Consider the following 23,033-nt stretch of genomic DNA (forward strand, 5'->3'; position numbering starts at 1 on the left):
GAAACTCTGTAAAATAAGACTACCACTCTTTAATTCATCGATAATTTTTGTAAGACTATAATTGGTATTTCTTACCAGCCAACGCCTAATGCAAATTAATTCATTATTTTAATGAAAATTGTTCAGAGCCTCATTTTGTAATAAGTGAGTGATATACCGCGCACGGTTCTCAGTCGTGTCTGAGGTCTCATGATCGTATTCAGATATCCAATGTTTTCTAACCCAAGACATTCAAAATTACGAACCGAATTATGTTCCAACTACGTTCAAAATGCCAAGGAGAAAAGATATTCAATGAAGAATTACTATCTGTTTCCTCAAATAAATGTTTCTAGGCCGTGGGGCCAATCAACGTCAGCAATAGCCAACTGATAGACAGGTTTTCAAAGCTGGAGGATTCTGTTCTAATAACCCCTACATTATAAATTGTAGTGAACTGTTAAAGATAAGGATTAGCAATAATCTACTCGTAGTGTTTCTAGCGAAAGTCCCGAAAAATAAGGGCACCACTGTAATGTAAACCCATCGGTAATGAAAATGTAACGTTTTGAACAATGGCCTAATTACGATTTCATGGGCCTTTATGAAATATGTGAACCCGTATTACATCATTAATATCTGATAAAATTCATTGTCTTCGGCAACCAGAAAAATGGCCCCTTTGCAAGTGGTCCCAGTCGCACCGAACCACCTGGGTCCTATAGAGCTACGCCTTGCAGCACGACATAAGTTATTCTATGGCATTCTTAAGACTAAATAATGCATAAGATTGTGTACAATTATTGAACTTTTGAATTAATGAACTTGGGTAAAATTATTGAAATTATCAAGGGATAGAAGGATTAAATCAAGCACAAAAATAGCAGGGCAGGGTTTTCACGAACTCGACAAAATACGATTGTCAAGGCATTCATTACCAGATGTCCGCTATAACAGAGCTAATCATGGACAAAAGACATAGAAAACATATTTTAGCGGATACAAAAATACTCAACACAAAATGTTGATAGTAGGCATCCATAGTAACAAGAAAACAAACAAATATGGTAACCAGGTAATCAACATTCTTAGATCCTGTGAAATATCATTTTGTCATGTCCCACCCGGGGAGAGTCAGAGAGAACGCCGGTCTTCTAAGGGATTTCCTTTCAGCCGAACAGCTTCCATTGATTTCCTTGAGCTCATCCAGCTTGACGTCTGGAGAACGTCACTATGTCAGTGCCTGTAGAGTAGTGGCGCTGGGTAAGAAACGTCAAGCGACATCTCCTCCTACTTCCTGGGTGTAGGGTCGCCGAAACATCATTCGAGGAGCCGAGGACGCTGGAATATCCCCCTTCCGAACCCATCCCGCTGAAAGATCCCCAAAAGGCAAGCATACACGCGCCGACAAAAAAGGGGGAAAGTTTTAAAGAAGTCTGAACCCTCCGTCGAAGCACAAGAATTTCGGAAAGGCGCTCGTCTTCCGCTGGGCTCAACGAGAATGAGAGGACGGACCGAAAATAGAAAAGAGAAGGTATAGATTGTTTCTACAAAGCACGAATGCTTACTATTAATTACTAGGTCATGAATATCCTAACTGCCCTCCATTGCCGCAAACTAAAATTTGAACTGCTCGCTTTTATTAAAATAGGTTCAATTTGTTTTTTTTTCCTTTCAAGAGGAGTAAATGACTGAAACACGAAAAACGGTGAAGGGGCGACTTCTTAATTTCTCTCCATTTATCATAAGGAGAACAATTCACACACATAAATTAGCATAAAAACGTGATTCCAGGCTCTTTAATTACACCAAAGTCCTAGTAATCATACCATCATCAACGAATAATTATGCTTTCTCACCGGAAATGGGAAAATGAACGAAGAAGTACTAGACAATGTGGGGTGGGGGAGGAGAGAAGGTTAAAGGTAAGTCAAAGGATGTAGTAAAAGTGAATGCATAGTATTTTGATTGGCGAAGGAATTCTGAAGGCTGTGATGGAGGGGAGAAAGTTAGGCAGGATAGGAAGAAAGTATGCGGAATTAAAGTAGAGTTTAACGTAGTTTTGAGTGCCTGAGTGTGTCTTACTAGACGATGCTAAGAAATTTAGCGATGTTCAGGCTGCGTCCAACCAAAACCTACCTTAAATGGTAGCATAGCATTGACAGTAATAATATTAATAATGAAGATAATATTTCAATATTAACTTATCAGCGATGGCATGAAATCAAATAATTTAAGAGAGACTACGAATAGTAACCCTGCATGAAATCTTAACAGATTTGGTATGGAATTTAATTTTTTAAACTTTTGAACATTTAATTATTTTTCATTGAAAATTCAGAATATCTATATGGACTTACATGGAAGTTCGGAGAATATTTTCTGTAGGGACTATCCCGAAATACGTGGGAGAGATTTAGTTGAATAAATTAAACATTCCCTTTCCTCGATCGAAATAACGACGCATTCAAGGGGTTCACCCTCTGTGTTCGGGCCATTCTGACTGCTCAGCGTGTAGTCAGAGACCAGAAATCAATATATTTCGTGCTGGAACGAAGTATAAATCGTTGTAACCAAAAGTCAGCTAGTCATTCCTTTATGTACTTCGACTTTTTCTCTGAGCTCTTCGTTCAAAATTTTCATTTCTGCTTCCGCTGTGTTTTCTCTCCCATCCGTGCACAATACCTAGCGAGAATATGAGCGGGGATGCCGGGTGAGGCACTTTTCTCAAACAATGGCGTTAAGCAGCGAAATAAAATTATTAAATCTAATCCTCGTGTTCGTTTTTTCTACCTCCAGCATCAGCCAACGCATTAAAAATGCTTAATGGTGATTCATTAACACCCACCACATTTAGGTCTAAAAACGTTTTAATCCTGCCTATTTGATTGAAAGTTTCCCGCACTTATAAAATTAACCGTTTGCATATTTGAAAACCTATTATAAACACAAAAACGACCAACTTATTTGAAAAATTAGAGAATAAAGAAGTAAACATTCTAATTAGCTATATTCCCCAACGAATAATCTGCGAGCATTTGGGAATCGGGAGACACCGGTTTGGTAATTGGAGAAAAATGACATACAAAACCTGACAGTGAACTTATTCACAAACTGCTATCGAATAACACAAAGCGATCGCACAATTACTGCCGCTAAAAACGAGAATTAAGAGATATTAAACATCTCGCGAAGGAATAAATCCAGCGATTTAACTTGCGACATCGAGGAAATAATCCAAGTCTCGCGCTACATCTACAGATCAGGCTATAGTGACAAATTAAAAGAGATAGCCGTTAAAAGCAGAAAGATTCAAGGCCTCGCATTTGCCTCTTGCGCAAATCGCGACCACAACACGAGCAGAAGGAAACACTCAACATACTAAAACATATCTCTCCATCATAGACTACTTCCTCTCCATTTTCATGGCTAACGCAATCCGTCCGATCGCCCTAGGAAAAGTGCTGCAGAGTACTAAGTCGATCATAATACAGTTACATTTTGCAAACGTCCACGATCCCCATTGCTAAAATGCACACAGCACATGCGAGCAGATCAAGCTTCGCCGACGACCAAAAATTCTCTCGCGGCCCACATACCGCGACATCGAACATGACCGAGGAGGCCAGCAGTTGGCGTTGGTACTCGGGAGAACATAAGACAATTGAACATTTAGGGGCGGATGCGCAATTACGGCCAGCTGGGAGTGAAGAAGAGTGGCGGCGGGAGCGTCTCGTTTGAGGAGCGGTGAGCTGCAATTGCAGTGTTCCCCGCGATCCACCCTTGGGAGTATCAGAACATCAGTTCAATTACAAGGCACCCATCCTTCGTCCAAGGCCGCAATGAAGTTCGTGAACCTATGACGCCTTTCGCTGAAGCCACGACCTCGGGCATCATTGTTGCCTTCTTCCTTCCACCCCATTCCTCTTCCTGATCGAAAGAGTAAACAAGCACTATGCGTTTTTACTCTTTCGATATTAAAAACAAATACCAAAATAATTCATTTGGTAACATTATCACGTTCGCTACTAAAGACAACGCTTTCGGGCCACGACAAGTTATGAGTGGCCTCAGACGAAAATAGATTACCTTGGATATGACGGACATTCGAGGTACTGGAAGACATTTTTTTCTACCTCAACGCGACGAAGTGTTCGCTGAAAAACATTATTTACGGGAATTTTGAGAGATATACAATGCATCTTTCTTTAATTTCTGCATTCTAAATTTCGCCATTAATCAAGCATTGAATCGGTTCTGGAATGCTAAAAAAATTGGATCACAACAAATTTATCATGAGGGAGGCTGGTCTACATTACCATACTCGGCGGTTTTGATTTCAGCTTTGTGAAATGCATCCTTGGAAAATATAACAATAAACTCTGAGAGATGGCCTTTACAAATATATTGCCTTTTAAATTAGTACATCGCACGATATATTCCACACCATCGTTTCCACCGATCACCATTCTAAAACACGACACGAATACACTAATCCACACGCGAAAATGACGCTTTTATATCAATCAAAGACCTTCTCGCTATTTTTGAGGTTGTAGTGGATTCGCTCTGTCGCACGAACAAGTGACCGTTTGCTTGGGGCAATCTACCAGTTTAATCACCGCGAAATGGCCGGCCTAATTTAAAAAAATCTAAGTACCAAAGCAGGCTCTTCAGACACGACGTAAAGCGGTGTGATCTTTAGCTATAATTTCCTCAAATTCGGTTAAAATAATTCGCCGCAATCAATAGAGAGAGGTTACTCCAACTTCCTTGGAAGGCATAGGCGAACACAGTCGGCAGCCTAAACCACGATAACTCATGAACATCACCTTTACGGGTTATTAATCCCAGAATTGGTTTGTGGCAAAATCTACAAACTATCCCGTCCTCTGTCAATCTCTTCATTCCCGCATCACTCCGTATACCGACATTTTCTATCACCTGTTCCTCGCAGTTCATCCCAGGCCTTCCTCTCTAAGTCTTCATCCCAGGCTTTCCTCTCTAAGTCTTTCCCTCTAAATTTTTCCTTCAATTATGGTCTTCAGTGAGCCCATCAATTCTCAGGATATGTCCAATCAATTTTTCCCCCTCTTCATCTTTTAAATGTTCCCCATAGATTTTTTTTCTCTTCACTCACTCTTCGAAATACTTCATTTGCTATATACCATCTATCCATTTTATTTTCACCTAGCCCACAATTACTGACCGGGAATATTTCTGATCCAATCAAGAGCCGAAGGCGAATTTTTTTTAACCACTACCCTGGGCGAAACGTCTCCGATCGCAGTCGCAGCTGCTCGGATCGGCACACCGGGAGAGCTCGACACTGACTCGCGAAGGAAACAGAGAGCGCACACGCGGCCCACGAAATCGCACGCGGTGGAAAAGACGCGACACACGGGACGAACGACGCCGGTCGCCCCCTCAAGGACGATTTTCACCAGCCCTCCCTCTTCCCCCGCCCATCCGACCACTTCCCTCCCCAGTCGCCGGTTAAACTCCTTCCTCTACACCACCCCTCCCGCCGCACCTCCTGTTCATCCGGCCCCCTCCCCCCCCCCAGTCCTCCTCCCACACCCTCCTGCCCGCCCACTTCCCTTCAATCAGAATCCCACGGGGGCGGCCGCCGCAGCCATTCCCCCTCTCTTCCACCAACCCTTCCCCACCAGCCCTTCATTCCTCTTCACGAATCGTTCTCCTTCCTCCCCCCCTCAACGCCGGTTACCCCTCGCGGAGTGGGGAAAGGGTTGAATTTGGGGGGTTTGTTAGGGGGAGAGATGGGGGAGAGGGGCCGAAGGATAGTCCGCAATTGACGGGGAGACCCACGCCCCGTTCCGCAATGGAAGGGTCTCGCAAACGAAGTCGGGGACTTGCTCCGAAAGGGGAACCAAAGCCAGACAATAAATACAAACATATTTAAATAAACAAAAAATTGAATACATCCAAAAATAAACTGTGCGTACATACACACACGTGTGTATATGTGTATATATATATATATATATATATATATATATATATATATATATATATATATATATATATATATATATATATATATATATATATATATATATATATATATATATATATATATATATAAATAAACACACACACGCATTTGAGGATAACTCGGCATCAAGGCCACTTAAACTCGTTTTATAAAATAGGTGTGGGGAAAACAATTAAAAGAGCACTTTGAAAGATAAAAAATTCAAAGCGAAACTCGCGGAAATTTCGGGGTCTAGAAGCGGCCTCTTAATGAGCAGAGAAATAGTACTTTCTAATGTATGAATATGTATATAAACAGCAAATATGTATGGTCACAATTCGGAGAAAACAACGAATTTTGCAGGAAAAGTGAAAAATATAAGGATTGTAAGAAAGAAATTGACAAGAAAAAAACGAAGATCATCGATGTGATATGTAACATTTATTTCAAACCGAAAAATCACGTTTTCTTATAGTTAAATATTGCTGGTTCAAAAGTTGCAGACATGCAGCGTCATGTATTGATTGTTTCCGAAGCCATTAAAGTTACTCTTTTGATTCCCTGAGCCGCTTGCCTGTCAGTGAATGCAGATCCGCGAAAATCGTGGCTCCCGCTAGTTGCGAAAAGCATGCATTGATTCGATTTTTGTGTTCAAAGGGATCATCAGTAGCCAAAATTCAACTGAACTGAGTTCAGTTGAATTTTGGACTGAAATAATCACCGCGTAAAATGGCCTCTAGTTTTCGCCGTCGTAAAGACCTTTGCATGTAACGAAACCGATGGCAAGATTCTCAAACATGCCAGAATTATCTAGATATATCCAGTAGACCATCATCCTGAAACTCAAACATTCGTCAAACTGAAACATATATCCAACAAATCACAAATCGTAACGCACATGGGAACTCGTATACCTAGTTTCCGCGACGACTTTCTGGAACCTGTCGTATCACTTGAACTGTGGAATGACAACAATCTGCGCAGTCGCTCACTCCATCCTTATCTCGGTACGTGATGGCAGGGCGTAGAGGATCGAGTGGGTAGAGGGACTTTGAGGCTATTGATGCTCTAAATTGCAATAAAATTTTAAAACAGGAACATTCCTATGTCATCACCGCGAATCGTCACTACTCAACGTAGGCACTATAATTTCAAAAGTCACCGGCAGCCACCGGCGTGACGAAAATAGGGGTAAGACAAAAACGTTCGTGGTGTTGGCATTCAATGACCGGCAGGCACTCTGGCTGCGATAGTTTGACGTCCCTCTGAGAGACCGGAGTGTATGTCAGTCATTTAACGTCAGCAGAACGAAGTTCACATTTCCCATTCCTCAGCTCGCCAGTGACACCCTAAGGATGGCAATGATGTTGCATGAAGAAATAACGGATCAAATCGCTTTTAACCATATCCGCCATTTAAAACCATTGAGAAATGTTAAAAAGTTGCTAGCATTGGAGTACACATACTTCCTACGGGAACGAAGGTTGAAAGTAAATGAATGAACTTTCGGGAAGGGGGGCGCAAAATCTAAATAATTGCAAAAAACCACGGCAAGAAGATACTCTTAAGACAGAATGGCGCTTGAGGGGAAATCCTGACACCACACAGCTGTTCCCAGAAGGCAGCTGCTTTGAACACACCAGAGGCACTTTTCCTCATTTGATAAATATTCATGATGCCCGAGTCGAATATTTGGTGTGGGCGACAAACATGTAAGGAAGGGGGCCGCGGTAGAAGGAAATGACACAGAAACGTCATCCTATTCGGTAGAAAAAAAGACAACTAAATATCGTGGAACCATCCATTAAAACCTCGTATAAAGCCCATAAACACTCTTACTTAAAAAATGTGTGACAAAAAATTTAACCATAATTATACCTCATTTCCAAAATACCAAGTATTTTTCTGCGTCGGGATAAACATTACCTAATTGCTACCCATTAACATGAAGATTCACGGCCCTAAATGATTAAGAAAATCACTTTGTTTTACTGACGAAAAAATCGCAAAGGGACACAACGAAAAAAGTGCAAAGGACAGGGAAGGAAATATGTTCGGCAGGTTCTCTGCTAAAAATACGCCACAGCTGTTTTAATTTCAAGGCTTGATAAATATTTTCGAAGAACGCGGAAGATATTCGGGGAATAGAGAATTTCGCGCGGTCCTTTAGATAATGATAAGATTGAAGTTACAAGAAGGACCTTCATTTTAATTAATGACAAAGCAAGGAACTGACTTCGTGGGCTAGAAATGCTTACAGTTCATCTGAAATTAATTTCTTTTTTGAAAACTCTTAATTTTCTTTTGAAAGAGTGCTGTAAACTTCAGGTTCACATTTTTTTATTTTGATTCACAGACAAAAACAAAAAATAAAAGCCGTGCTGGTGCTGCTAATCAACGAAGACATTAAGTTCACATCGTCCACCTTAATGCAAAAAAAGATTTTACATCCATATAGCAAGTTTCCTTACATACAGTATGCGTGTTGTGTGCGCTCACATAAACACATATACATATATATATACACACACATAATATATTCCAACACGAAAACCCGTCAAATGGCGAACACAGGAATGGAAAGCTCTCGAGTCAAGTATATTGATAAGAACTTAGTTTTTACAGTGAAAATTTAATACAAACCTATACATCACAGATGACAGCACATAATTTTTTCATCTGGTGCTACTTGAGTTGTTGCTCATTTGATCAAAAGTGAGATCATTACATACAGGGTGTTGCATAAGTATTACGGTTATAAGCTTTGGGAAGACCCCAAGTGATCAAAGCAAATGAAATTTGGATGCGAAAATTCAAAGCTCGTATTCGAAAATGTATATAAACGTTTAGAAAGGTAAAATTTCGTAGAAGCAGTTCAATGGAAATTCAATGTGAAAGTCTTTATGTGAATTGCTATTATCCAAGTTCTCCCTTTATCTTTAGTAAATAATGAAATTTCCCAAATGAATTACACGAGTGAATGAAGATAAGGGACTTCAACGGAGTTAAGTTGACTACAAAATTTTGTATTAAATGTCAGTTTGAGTGCGATGGGAAAATGTTTGCGCTTCAATACCTTGCCAGCCGTCACCGAGCCGGGTGGCAGGCGGCGTAAAAGACAAAAAAAGTAGGTAAAGCGACAGTTTATGATGGGCTTGAGGGGAATTATTGAACTAAGAAGTTTTTGTCAAAGGAATAGCAGATGGTAACAATTATATCAGCAGTAGTCTACCGATCAAAGTCAGTCAGGAACTGTCAGTTCCATCTTTCTCTAGATGCAGGTGGGTCTTGCCATCGAAAATTTGGAATACGTGTGAGTGTTTTTTTCTATATTTTTGTTGGCTAGCCCCATCTCCCTCCTTCGCTTGCATTATATATATATATATATGTATACGTATGTATATACACGCACGCACACATAATGGATTGTTTACCGATGCAAGAGGGGAAAGTTCGATGTGTGAGGGAGAATGTAACATATATCGATGCGATAGTAAACCTCATCTCCTTGGTTATTTTATCTCATATAGAGGGCTATAAAATTCTTAGACCCATTTTTCATTATGTTCCCGTCATCGTAGTTTTATAGGAGTCTCCTACGTCAAAAAACCGAACCCGAAAAAACACACAGCTAGGGTTCAGCTGCAGGTGTCCAGAGAGGCTTGCCCAGGAATGGAACCCGGGCCCTCCAGTCAGTAGTCCAACGCTCTATCGTTGTCGTTTGTTGTGTCGTTTTTCTTTAACTTTACTTAACTTCTCAATTAGCATTTCCCTGATGTGTCCCTTATAGTTAGACACATTCTAAATGTAACCTAACTAACGTAAATTAACGTCTCTCTCTGAAATATCCTGCGCATTCACCACCAACAAGTCATCTAATGAATTGAAGTTCCTCAGGGCGAGCCATAATATTCTTGTGATTTTTACGTAAGGTTTTGGGTAAGAGAGACTCACGAATGCTTAAACTGAACCGAGTTACGTAACCCGATACCCACTGTTTCATAATTAATTGTTTCCTATGCCTTTACCTCAGAAATTTAATCAGTGAGCATGTATTTAAGATTCACATATTTTTTATTACAATCCATGTACACTAATTCATAATATTGTAAATTCACACGTAAATAATCCGCCATCTGCTGGGCACGTCTCAATTATTTATCCAAAAAAGTATTTCTTGGACTAGAAAAAGACCCATACCGAGTCATACATATTTTCTCTGCACTATTATTTTGAAAAGATACGAATACTAACTCAGTTTGTACCCTTTGCAATCACCATGCTTGGAAACTCGAGATAAAAAACGGAAATAAGAATGTCAATGGAAGGAAATAAGACATTTCAGGATATTGTAGAGAATTCTAGGTCATCTAGTAAGTTATGAATAAGTCCTGGTATGCATGACGTTCGAAAAAAAAACCCAACCATTGTGAAAAACGTGACTTTCGACAAACCCGTTCGTAACAGATCTGCATCTTCCCTGACCGCCAGGAAACGGCTTCCTCGAAGGAGAGTTATTTTTAGGTATGAAAAGGAAAGTGCAGGAGTGTCAGACAGAGAGAGGTGTTGAGTGGAGTAAGAGGGTTAAGGAAGAGGCAAAGAAAGTGGAGAATTGATTAACCAAGTTAGTGACTTTTTTCTGGATACGGTAGCAGCCTTTCATCAGCCAGAACGAGGTTCTATTTCGGTTCCAAGTGAGGAAGAGGGTTATGTCAAATCCTTAGTTTCCGACATGCACATGTGAGCATTTTTTCCCGGTGGAACAACCAAATATTAATTGGATGAAATTGAATTTACATGTATTTTCACTAAAAACTGGGACGCGGTAATTTGGTGGGGAGAATTGGGGGCGTTGGACCAATGATCCGGAACGGCCTGGGTTCGATTCCCGGGGAAGCGTATGGGCACTCACAGCTTCACCCATGCTGTTCGATTTTTTGTGTACCAAATGTTCCTGGGAAACCATAGCCGGCACAGGCAAAGGAACTGCTCCCCCCATCCCCGATATATTTCAAAACGTCGTTGGGCTCAATGATACGTAGATAAGCTCTACCCTTCCCTAACTGAGATTGTTTTTTCCCAATTAAAGAGGGTTTTAGCGGCAATTGTTATATTACGTTGATTTCTTTCAATCTACGTAAATTCCACTATGTGACCCCAATGTGTCAACACCAAACCAGATATTATTTCGAATTAAAGTAGCCTAAAAACATATAATTGGAAATGCATGCTAAAAAACACTGTCGAAATAATTAATTATGAAATAAAATCAAATCTATGCCCAAGGTAAACTATATAAATCACAACTATTTCAAAATTGTTTCTTAGGGTACATGGATTCGGAAACTACCATGGACGTCCGTCACAAATGACAACGCTTATAATGTTTGTAAAACTATCCCAATTTCATAATTTGTACAGTGGATGAACTTGGTGATAGCCGTGGAGATTTGGTGGAATGCAAATATTAATGGATAATAATTTGATGATGAAGTGAAAAATTGAAGATGGCTCGCCATTGATGTTGGTACTAAGATAATGCAAAGGAAGTCTTAACCAAGAAAGAAATCATGTGACGTGGATCTTTACGCATTGATTTTCATTTAAACGTGAAGTTATATTGCAAAGAACTGCAGTTTACTCGCTATTATGCCAACTCCCCAAGAAGACGGACTAAATTTTGGCATTCCGATTCAACTCTTCATCACCTCCTCGTCCTCTCTTTTGAGGACTTCCTAAAAAATACTTTACTTGGCGTTAGGAACATTAAACCTTCCTCGATCCAGTACAATACGCATTGTCGATTGCCACAGATTTTACACTCGTGATACGTTTTACTTACTAGTGATAATACGAAAAACAGTTCAAAATTATAATACCATAAAATTTTGCTAAGTGTACGTTAAATTATCTTACTACGATTATCAATAGAATGAGCGAAAGGAGAGTTAGATTTAACAAACGGGAATATTACGAAAGTAATTGTTAGATGAGGATGATATCGTAACTGCACTGATATCCACCTTGCACTAAGCAAGATGTAGTAATCAAAGGCCAACTACGTGGATGATTGAAGCTTTTTTGATTGATTATTCAATTTGAAGGGCTCAAAATTACCTCAAGGTTGAGGAAACGATTCAGCCGTCACTAAAACTTATCAAGAGCGCGGGAAAGGTTAATTGTGTTGTGAACGACGGAGATGGAATATGTAAATACCCCCTACCGGCTTCGATAACACGGAAATCCACAAATGAGGGGTTCGCTTAACGGAGAAGCTATCCTTATAAAAATCAATTGCTATCTACGCTAATTAGAATCTATTCCTACATTAATCAACAGCATAGTAAAATTTCTAAAAATAAAACAAGGTTCTCTTAGTTTTTTAAGATAAGTCTGGGTGGATGGATCCGGTGATACGGATCTTAAAGATTCGGTGTAAAATTATACGTAATTCAGGGCAGAGTGAGGTAGGGTGAGTGAGGGACCTTTCCTTATACCGCCCGCAGCTAGCGAAATGAGACTGACCACCTCGGATTGCGCAGGAGGATAAGGCTTAGGTATCGATGTGTACCGCGACCTTTAGCACAGGAGACTGCACCCAGCAACGATTTGCTTAGTTCACTTATATACTCGCATAGCCCGAGACGGATCCTGGATATTAACTTGGAGAGAAAAAACATATACCTGTATTTTCTTTGCGTGCGGGAATCTTCCATCAAATAAATTGTTAATCGACGAGTGAAAATGACCGTATATTGCCACTAAGTTACGCGATTGTTCAATTTACATTACCAATGGAAATTTCACATTATACTCGTACAGTTAGCACAAAAATTTGGCAATAAATTTTGAAAAAGGATAATTTGAATGCCTAGAAAATGACTGACCAGAGAATTTTCATGAAACAAACAGTTGCTTTCAATGTTCGAAAATTTAATTGAAGACTTACCCGAATGACCTATTTGGAAGATATTGCTGAACTCCCCGTAGAACCGCTAAAGGATCGATTAAGTCGCAAATACTGAAAAGAAGACAGCTCACACGATTGAAAAAAATCAATAGATATTTGATCTCACATGGATTTAGCTTTAATGGCGATTTTAAAAAATTGACTGAACTAGGGCGACCTCGTGGTTAATTTTTATTACCATGGAGACGAGAATATTATGATGTGGTATGACAGTATAAGGATTCCACTTTTAAAACCATTTGGCATCTCCAGATTAGGATGCCAGCCAAAATTCCCAAAAAATATAAAAATGAGAAATAACCCTTCCGTCGGGACGGGAGCATGAACTACGGGCAATACAATCATCAAGAGCGACTTTAAACTTAATCCCCCTGATATCTGACAGGGGATGAGACATTCGAGACATTTATCGTCTAATTTACGCCAAGTTGAACCTGTCCACATTCGAAATTACAAAAAAAGGACCGACTATGGGGCGATTCGAAGCGTCCGCTCCGCGATTTTCCGCGCTTGAATAAATATTAACTACCGCCAACAGCTCCGCTCGGAGTGCGAGACGTCATAAAAAAAAGAAAGAGGGGAAAATAAAGGCGGCGAAGTGAGATCGGCCCAAGACATATCCTCATCCGGCATGTGCGCCGAGGGAGAGAAATCGACAGGCAGTGCTGGCGATTATAAGCCAATAAAAATTGTTTAAGGCAAGAGCAACCCAATGATCGTGCATCTGGCGGGACTGAAGACCACGATCTCGCGAACGGGTCACAGATGTTTCCGACGCCCCCAGCCTCCTAATTACCACGGAAGCCGGCGGAGTGAGTCAAGTCAAGGGGAGGGGGAGAGAGATGTCGTGGAAAGGGTTTGGAGGAGGGTACGAGGAGGAGTGGTGGTTGGGGGGCGGAGGGAGGGGGACGGACCCGGGGTAAATGGAAGTGGAGACGAAAAGGAGAAAAAGTATTCGAGAATGAGTGTCACAGCAGGAGATTCCTCCCGGGCTTCATCGGAGATTTTTCTGCGTCATCAATTTGAAAAAAAAAATTACAGCTCTTGACCAAACGAAATATATCGTATGAGATAGAGAAATATAGCACGCATCTATCTAACTAACAAACAGAAGGCAAAGCCAGGAAAGGAAATAATTTTTCAAACTGTCGAGTGAAATAATGAGTACTTTTGATGGTTTGAAGGGGAATGATCATCAGTTTCGACGACAGGAAACCAAGAGGACCGATGCTCGTTTGACTTTTGAAAAGGTTTTTTTTGTTCGTAGTTGACCCAAAAATTTACATGCGCAGAAAAAAATTCGCTAAAAATAGCACCTGTGAAAAATTCAAGAATTACCAATGGGTTTATTCTTTGAATCTGGCCGAATTTACCGAAAAGGCTGATGAATCTACCATGATCATTACCATCCAATATCACTGCTATTTTCCTTTCCAAAAAATATCATTAACTCACATTCACAGTAAAACTTATAATAAACAAGCTTGGCAAAAGAGCAAGATTCCATTGGTGAAGACTTTGACGGTAGGATTGTTTCGCGTACTGAAAAATGAATGGCCAATTATGTAAGGCAACAAAAAAGTAAACTGCAACATCACGGAAATATTACTCGGTGACATTCTTTTGCAGAGCAGATTTTACTTACTTCAAGCACTCAGACAAGAAATTCATGCTTGCGTGTACAGTTTCACGGATAGCCTTGCAACAGCGAAAGGCGTTGGGAATTGATTCAGCTCCTACATATCCAGCTCTTAATTATTCTCAAAACTCTATTAATTCCTAATAATCTAGAACCTGGTAATTCCGCTAAAAACGTAGCTATAAATCCTGCCAAAAAACTAACTTTAAAAAACTAACTTTTTTGAGATTTTATTTACTTTATACCATCACATTTTATAAAGTGGTGTGGCATTCAGAATAATGGCGGCGACTGTTGTATCGCGCAATGTACACAGTTTTGCCTCAATATTTGAAATTTTCCAAGATATACTATATTTCTTCAACTAAAACTGGAATTGCATTAAAGCATTCATCAGACGTTGATCGTGGGCCATAATGGAGGCTGTAAGATGTCTCCAAGGATACCTTTCGGTATAACAACAAAAAGCAATATACCTAGACACAAAAGAATCTTTCAGGAAAAGAATTACCGAAGGAGAGACATGCTTTCGCGGTCAGAAAACCCTATAAGACTCGAGTTCGCCTTGTGTAATCTAAGGCGCAAGGCAGCGGCGCACATTTAGCCTGCCCTGCTGGATATATAGTATTTCATTCACCAACAAGCGTTCCACGGAAGGATGCGAGGTTTCGCTGCTGGCGGCGGCATTCGGAGCGTCTCTGGGGCGCCAATAGTCCTGCCTCATGTGTATCCACCCTCGGTGTGGCGCAACGGGGATTGAGTAGAGGGAGGAGGAGGTAAGGGGGAGGCCGAGTCGTGTATGTGGTGGGGGATGGGGGCAAAAGAATGAGGGAGAGAAGAAACGCATGCACGATGAAAGAGGCAGAGGGGGGTTGCTGAGTGCGCGTGGATCGTCGTGGGACGCTCAGAACTCAATCCGGCGACTTGTCTTCCGCAAGTTTAAAATTGGAAGCGGTCGCTCCTACTCCACGCTCCCCTACCCGCACACACTGGAAGGAGGACGTCCCCCCCACATCCCCTCCCTTCACCCCATAGACGCCGCCGCCGTATGGAGGCTCGAACACCCGTCGAACGACAAGAAGACTTCCTAAAGATCCCGATATCGCGAGAGAGGAAACGAGAGAGAGGGGGGGGGCGAAAGGACACCCCCGGTGGAGAGATGCAGGCGACGCGTACTTTTCACACCCCGCGGGACAGCAGACTTCCGGAGATTTACCTACTAAAAAAATCCTCCCCGTACCCGAAACCTAAAAGGAATTCCACCCCATTCCTGGAAAAATTTCCTACCACGGCCAAGTTTTTTATTATTCCGTCAGGTTACAGCTCCCCATTTTTTAACTGCCGTGCGCGTTTAAAAACAGTCCTCTCTCCATCTTTACGCAGGAGTTATCCACTCATAGATTAAAATAATACAAGGGGATAACGGGTTCCAAATTGACCACGAAGATCTCATTAGGTCCCAATTGTAATGTGAATGATGATATGTACTTTCATTAGTACTCGCTTAGTCTTTCAATTTTGGGGCAGATTTTTTTTTATCTGACATCATAGAGACATCGGGGAAAACATTTCAACTAGCCTACTTATCAATTACATTACCGGAAACTCTTTTTAGTGCGATAAGTCGTCGCTAAATTAACGGCACTCATGTCTTTATCTTCCCGAACGATTGGGCTCAGGATGTCTTCAATTCATTTCTAACTCTAGGAAATTAATCTGTTTAAATAATGCAATGTCTTTTTTTCATTTTTCTGGCGACTTTTAGTAACCCCTCCGCTCTCCCTGCTGAGACGTGACCAGCTCGGCAAGCGAAACCCCAACGTTCCCAATGGACGAATTTCTCGGAACTCAAGTCCCGAAAGCCACCGATGCTAGAGTCAAGGATTCAGATATCGGATTTAATCGGATGGCATCCCAAGGAAAATAGGCATCGTATTTTCAGTACGCCGCAATATAATCTCTCGAATAATATTTTAAAGAGGGAAATTAATCTAAAAATCAAGATAGTTTAATTCCTTGTCGATGAGCGCTTTCAATTGAAGTCATTAGTCGGGTCTGAATACATAGTACAATGATCTTCACCGGCATGCTAATTTAAAATTTTGGCCACAAAATCATAATGCTCTGGTAACAATAACTCGAGTAATTCCTCCTTTTTTTCTCTTCGCTTGGAATATAACTCCTTCCAGGGGATTAATACCCGATACTTCCAAGGGATCGATGTAATAGGCCCCAGAATAATACGTATTGAAACCCGAATAATACTTTGAATAGTAGGTTTGTTTGAGTCCTCGAAGAAACAGACGATAAATCGTTCCAATCCCCGGGTGGTGCGAAAAAACCATTGTAAATGATCGAAACGTCAATTTAACCTTTACTCTTCGTTTGGACATCAAAAACTTGCATCCGCCGGGTCATTACGCGAGATTGCTTACATTCAAAATACAATCACGCGTTGGCGAATGCGGGAAAACAACCGATTATTCCCTCCTCAAAAGGGCCGTAATCTCAACTAATTATTGAGAGGATTAGTTTAGTGGCAGAAAGACATAGTTTGGAGCAATAAGTTTGCCACTACCAGACGGATTTTTTCCTCTTCAGATCGCAGAGCCGTATCGACCGAGGAAAGGTAATAATCTGTTGTTTGTAACACCCTCTCCAATTTCTGAAACTGTCTGAAACCGAAATAAAAACATAAAGTTTCCCATGTCATCAGATTATTAATCCAGCTTGTATCGTGGACCAACCCTTTGATTGATATCGGTATTCACATTGAATATGAGTATTCAGTAACAGTATCGATACGAGTATTCAACACTGAGTCAAAAAGAGAGAAGATTTGCTTCTCGTCACAAGAAATGGCGACGCAATAAATTTACAATTACCTTTAAAGAAAATGTTTCTTGCCAACAACTGTTCCTTTATCTGGGACAAAACCGAAAAACTCGGAAGCACTCATCTTGACGTTGCCAACAGCACGGCACCCGAAAGCCCATCCAGCACTCCACTGGCTGAGCCGTACGTTCGTTTCCCTAAGCGTCGAATACAGGTTGATTTACCCTAAATACATTCAGTCTTATAGGTAATACGAAACTTTAAATGCCATATAAAACTTTCAGATTTACATACAGAGAGCATGAACCATGAGCTATACCATTTTTACAATCAGCAGACTGAGCACGTTCAAATTACAAGAACTTGCAAACTGGCCTTAAGCTTTAGGCAATGGGGCCCGGAATTCAATTTCGAAAATTTTCTCAACGCAAATAATGTCACATTCCATAATACAGCAAGTACTTAATTCACTCTTGCCCACACCAAGCACGGGCGGAATACAAGCCATTAAATGCCATTGCTTTAGAAGGAATTTCACCAATTTTAGCCATGAGAGGTCGTAAAATTTATATTTAACTGCCAATATTAGTATTTTTCATGTTGCATTAAAACTGCGATGATTGGCATTGGATGCAGTACATACTTGTGTGAACTTGTTAAGGGTACATACGAGCTCGAATACCCGGCGTTCGAACGCTATTTGCCTACGACCACCACACAAAAACTTGAAAAGATTACACTTTTATTTCATGAACATGAATACTTCGTCAAATAACCATTTTATGAAAAAGGACATGTGATGTAAACATATCAAACTTGCACAAATTCCCAATAATTGTTAAATAATAAATGCTGACACTTGGGTTCACAAACATGAAAATGTATTGTTTCGCTCGAATACTTGCCAACTATGTCCAATTCCAAACTTTATGTAAAATATGTGAACTGCTAAAAGTTGAACACAATATGAAAAATTCGTACTTGTAACGGTGAAAATTTCAATAACGAAGCCGGAATGCCTACCCTTGCATCCGCTTCGCCACAGCTATCAAATAACCTTCATGTTGTTGTTTATTAATGACAAATAATGATGTCAAGAAGCATTTCTGTAACCACATATCCAAAGATATATTGATCAATCCAAACCAAAGGTGAAAACTTCCGTAATATTCGATTGACAATGTTTAGCAGGACAGCAATATTTAATAGAAATAACCACATAATGAATTCCAATATCATAAAGCAAAAATTTCAAATAAATGATAAGGATACAGCTCCCTATCCAAATATTTAAATTAAGGCAGTCCATCACTAGGAATTGGCGGTAAAGTTGTAAGTTACTACTGGTAAGACTAGGCGATAACTTTCCGGTTAAAACACAATCAAGGCAAGTAATTCCTGAAACCTTGAAATTCATAAACGAAAAAGTACGGCGGTTGACCATTTACTTTTCAGAGGATTCCAATAGTTATCAATCGTATAAATTCAAAGTTCAGCGGGAGACCCAACATGGACCCGGTTAAATTTGTTAACCCTATAATTACATATTTCTCCACCACGTGAAAAAAACTAAAGTTAAATTTTCGCTGTCAATTATTAAAACTTACTGTTGGAGAGGTGTAACTTTCTGGTGGATCCCAACCTCTTCATAGGTGACTTCAACGGCAAATCATCCGTTCCTTCATCCATGGTGGGGATTACGATCAGATAGATGAAATAACTTCACACACGACTCACACGATGTTCACACAATAGGGATCACGTACACAAGCAAAAGTAAACAAAAATTAGGAGTTGACGGCGTGCCCGACGTCCCAACTCACGACATTCTCCACTTCACGAACTGCCAATTCGGGCGCCAATAACAACACTGGGCCTCGCTAGTGAGAGGCCGTTGCTAACACACAAGTTTCCGCCGTATCGCTGGCCATCATGGTCGGGCAGCAGCTGCCACCTAGGGAGCGCCATGTTAACCATTCAGGTATTTTTTTTTGGTTCGCAAAACTGTTCGCTCTGGTAGGTCTATACGCCCCCTATTACATTTATAAGATGTTGAAATGTAGCACAACAAATACAATTGAATAAGAATTAAATAATTGGAATAGTATTTTCCCGCGGGGTGCAATGAGCGTAGTACCTTGTTTATGAATGAGTTTTCTATGCTCAAGTCAGAAGAGATATATTTATTCCATGCTTAAACTATGACTTAAACCAATAAAGAATTTATTCCCAGTCCTTTTCTGAAACTGGCTGCACATGTTTGATTATTTTTACTCCATGTTTCTGTTCTCAAGTGACCTATCTCTTTTAAAAACAAACGTAATTTTTATGATTTATGGATAAAATGACCTGCCAAAAAAGAGCAACACAATCTGTTACATTGGTCAATAAATAGGAGCATTTAAATAAATAGTAGGTCCATTAAGTTCTTAAACAACTAATTCCGAACTGTTTTCAAAAATTTAATGAACATTATATTTTACGTCGATGATTTTGAATATTACATAATTTGAATGACTACTTTATTTCTTTTTATTAACGAGCGTTTCTGTTTTTTGATTTTTTTCTTTGAACGCTAGCCCTTTTCCCATTCCGAATATAGTCTTTTTTGACCATTGCGTAAATTCCATGAAATTAGGAACGGCAACTTTGGATGCACAGCAACTGGTTGTTTCCAACCCGAAGAAGTGGGCTATTTTTCACTTTAGTTTGATTTTAAATTGATTTTTTCCCCGCGGAAGATGGTGTAAACATCGTAAATGGTATGTAATTACAATGGTCTGAATTTCGAATACGTAAATAATATTAACAATACATTCAAAAAGAAGAATACAATAATATGTACTTGATTTTTGAGGATCTAGAATTTTCGTCAGGCCAAGAGACCTGAAACATTGGAACCATATTTAAAGAAAAAATCCTCATTTTTCATTGAAATACTACGATATATTTTTAAGTTATCTGGGTCCTATACGAGTAAAAATTGATCCGCGTATGTATTGGCGTCTACGCTTGGCGTCTCAAGGTGTGGCAGACGCCATTTCCCCCTCTTCAGTGGATCAATTGCAACAAAGTGTTTTCATTCATTGGATTACTTTTCCTTTCTCTGCTCTCTCATTTCTCATCATCTTTCACCTATCACCATTCCCTTCTTCCTCTCTCCTATTCATGCACAACTTCCCTGAGAGGGTTCAGAGCTGGGTATGGGCGCTGCTTCTACAGGTAGATTACGAGACTGATCCTACGAGTACATCACCTTTCCCATGACGATCAGCCGAACCACACGTTACAGGAATCATTAAGAACGGAACCGAATATTGTCGTGGCACGATTTTTTTAAATATTTTAAGATAAGTAACTGCTAATTGAATTGGTCGTCGCTCAGCAGATGGGAGAAAAAGATGCATCTTTAAATAATACTAAAGGGCTTATCCACACTTCGTATTATTATATGAATTATAAACTTGGGTATGCGATAAAAATCATAAACTTCGATTAAATGCGCATTATAATACACTAAAATGAGTGTCTTCGTAAAACAAAACAGGAAATATTGAGCGATGAATGAGCGGATCGCACAAGAATGAAAATTGAATGTATAAACTGGAGACGAGTTTGAAAAAGTGTGCTAGGCTGATATTTGTCATCTTAGTAGAGTAATCTTCGGCGACACAAAAACAAATATAAAAAGAACAGACATAGATTTTTAAAACATAGAAACACTAAGAAAGGACAGTCACATATGTAGGTTTGACGTTTTAACGGCACGACCGTCATCATCAGAGTCCGAAACGTCAAAGCTACATATGTGAGTGTCCTTTCTTTGTGTTTCTATGCTTTAAAAATCAATATCTGTGTATATATATATATAGACACAACACATACATATACATATGTAGTACACACACACTTATACACACAAATACTTAACAAATATTCATCCACATCGAAATAGATATACGGAAAAGGGATAGGAACACATATAAAAGACAAACACAGGAGATATTGATTGAATTGAGCTTTTACGTCTAGTAGTATTGAATAAATTTAAAAAATCCAATAGCCGTGAACAGGTTCCTGGGGAAGGCGGAATAGAGCAGTGCAAAAATATTTCCTTGACAGGGATTTAACGTCTGTATCGATGTGAATGAATATACACACACACACACACACACACACACACACATATATATATATATATATATATATATATATATATATATATATATATATATATATATATATATATATATATATATATCTGTGTGGGTGTGTGTGTGTGTGTGTAGTTAGGGTTAATCGCCAATTAAACGACCCGTATACAGGTCGCTGGCCAACATTTCATTCGATCCACAATGGGTATATTTCTGCAATAGTAATAGGACAATGGTAATATTTCATTCCAAGCACCCACTCATAATAAATTCGGTACTAAGTACCGTTCAACCCTTGGTTCATTTCCAAACTGGTAATAATAAAATCAATTTACTTTCCCAACAACCTACTGTGGTTATGCTAAGTTTGACTTCGGATTTGTTTGGAGAATGTTACCTTGGTAACCATGCATCACTCCGACGACAATCGATCGCCTCTTGCAAACTTCATAGTCATTTCCTCTCTATTTCTGGAAGGTGAGGAAGATCAAAACACGAAAAATATTGAAGAACCCGCCCCGGGGGAAGTTCGCTGCGGTAGAGTTTCGCGGAAAGCGCACGTTTCGTTTCTGGAAAAAATCAACGCATGAGAAGGCGTTAATAATTCTTTGCCAGAGCCGCTAATCGATGAACGGGAAGGGAAAATGCTGGCAGCTGTATTTTCACCTCCATCGGACGAGGCGGCGGCACCTGGCTCAGTTGCGTTGAAGGACACGACCGAGCAGATGACTGAAAATTGGTTCCACGCGCATACACCTGTAGGAAACGCCGAAAGCGGGTAAACTCGGGGATTGGATGCCTCGGCTCCTAATTTCAATCGCGGATTAACAGATGAGTCTTCGAAGGGCTTGTTCGTGGGGTACGTACAGTTTCTCGCTTCGCTTTGTGCAACTCCACCATGATTGAAGAAGTAACATAAAAATATATTCTCTGAGCTTCAGTAAATAAAATTTATTACCACAATATAAGTTCCGACACTTAGGTCGTCTTGAATGATCCAAAGCAAGCAGGCTAAGCGAAGTCTATGCAGTAATAATTTAATTGCGTCATGCCAAGCTCTTAATTTACGCCATTCCAATTCATCGGAGGTCCTTTTCTTCACAGTGGGCGAGAGATAGAGTCATATTTACGTCTCTCTACGAGCCTTAAGTTCGAGAAACTTATGAATATTTATATTTGTATGTTAATTTCCAATGTTTCATTGGAATTTATTTAAGTTACATCTCCTTTTTTGAACTTAAATTGAGTCAGATTGAAAGCCGGATTCCTATAAAAATAATATCACATCAAAATCATACAGTATTTTTATTGAAGCAATGTTTTCGTCACACTTGGCGGAATTAGATAATATGGTTTCTGAGTTTGTATATTCACTGCGATTGCATCCCCTTATTTAAAGGAATGCCATTTTTATACCTTAACGGGATTACTTGATCGTTTTGTTTGTGTTTCTTAAAATAT

General features: G+C 39.9%; 1 protein-coding gene across 2 annotated transcripts in view; it reads right to left on the reverse strand.

The window, feature by feature from the left end:
* LOC139700003 (SLIT-ROBO Rho GTPase-activating protein 1-like) overlaps positions 1 to 19,262 on the reverse strand; it is a 337,506-nt gene extending 318,244 nt beyond the window's left edge. For both annotated transcript variants that reach the window (XM_071598428.1, XM_071598424.1), the window contains exon 1: positions 19,026 to 19,262. In XM_071598428.1, the coding sequence (XP_071454529.1) occupies positions 19,026 to 19,107 (82 nt within the window). In that variant the 5' untranslated portion in view covers positions 19,108 to 19,262. The remainder of the gene's footprint in view (positions 1 to 19,025) is intronic.
* Between the last annotated feature and the right edge of the window lie 3,771 nt (positions 19,263 to 23,033).

The sequence above is a fragment of the Hetaerina americana genome, unplaced genomic scaffold (genome assembly GCF_022747635.1).
Source record: "Hetaerina americana unplaced genomic scaffold, ioHetAmer1.1.p SCAF_10, whole genome shotgun sequence".
NCBI lineage: Eukaryota > Metazoa > Arthropoda > Insecta > Odonata > Calopterygidae > Hetaerina > Hetaerina americana.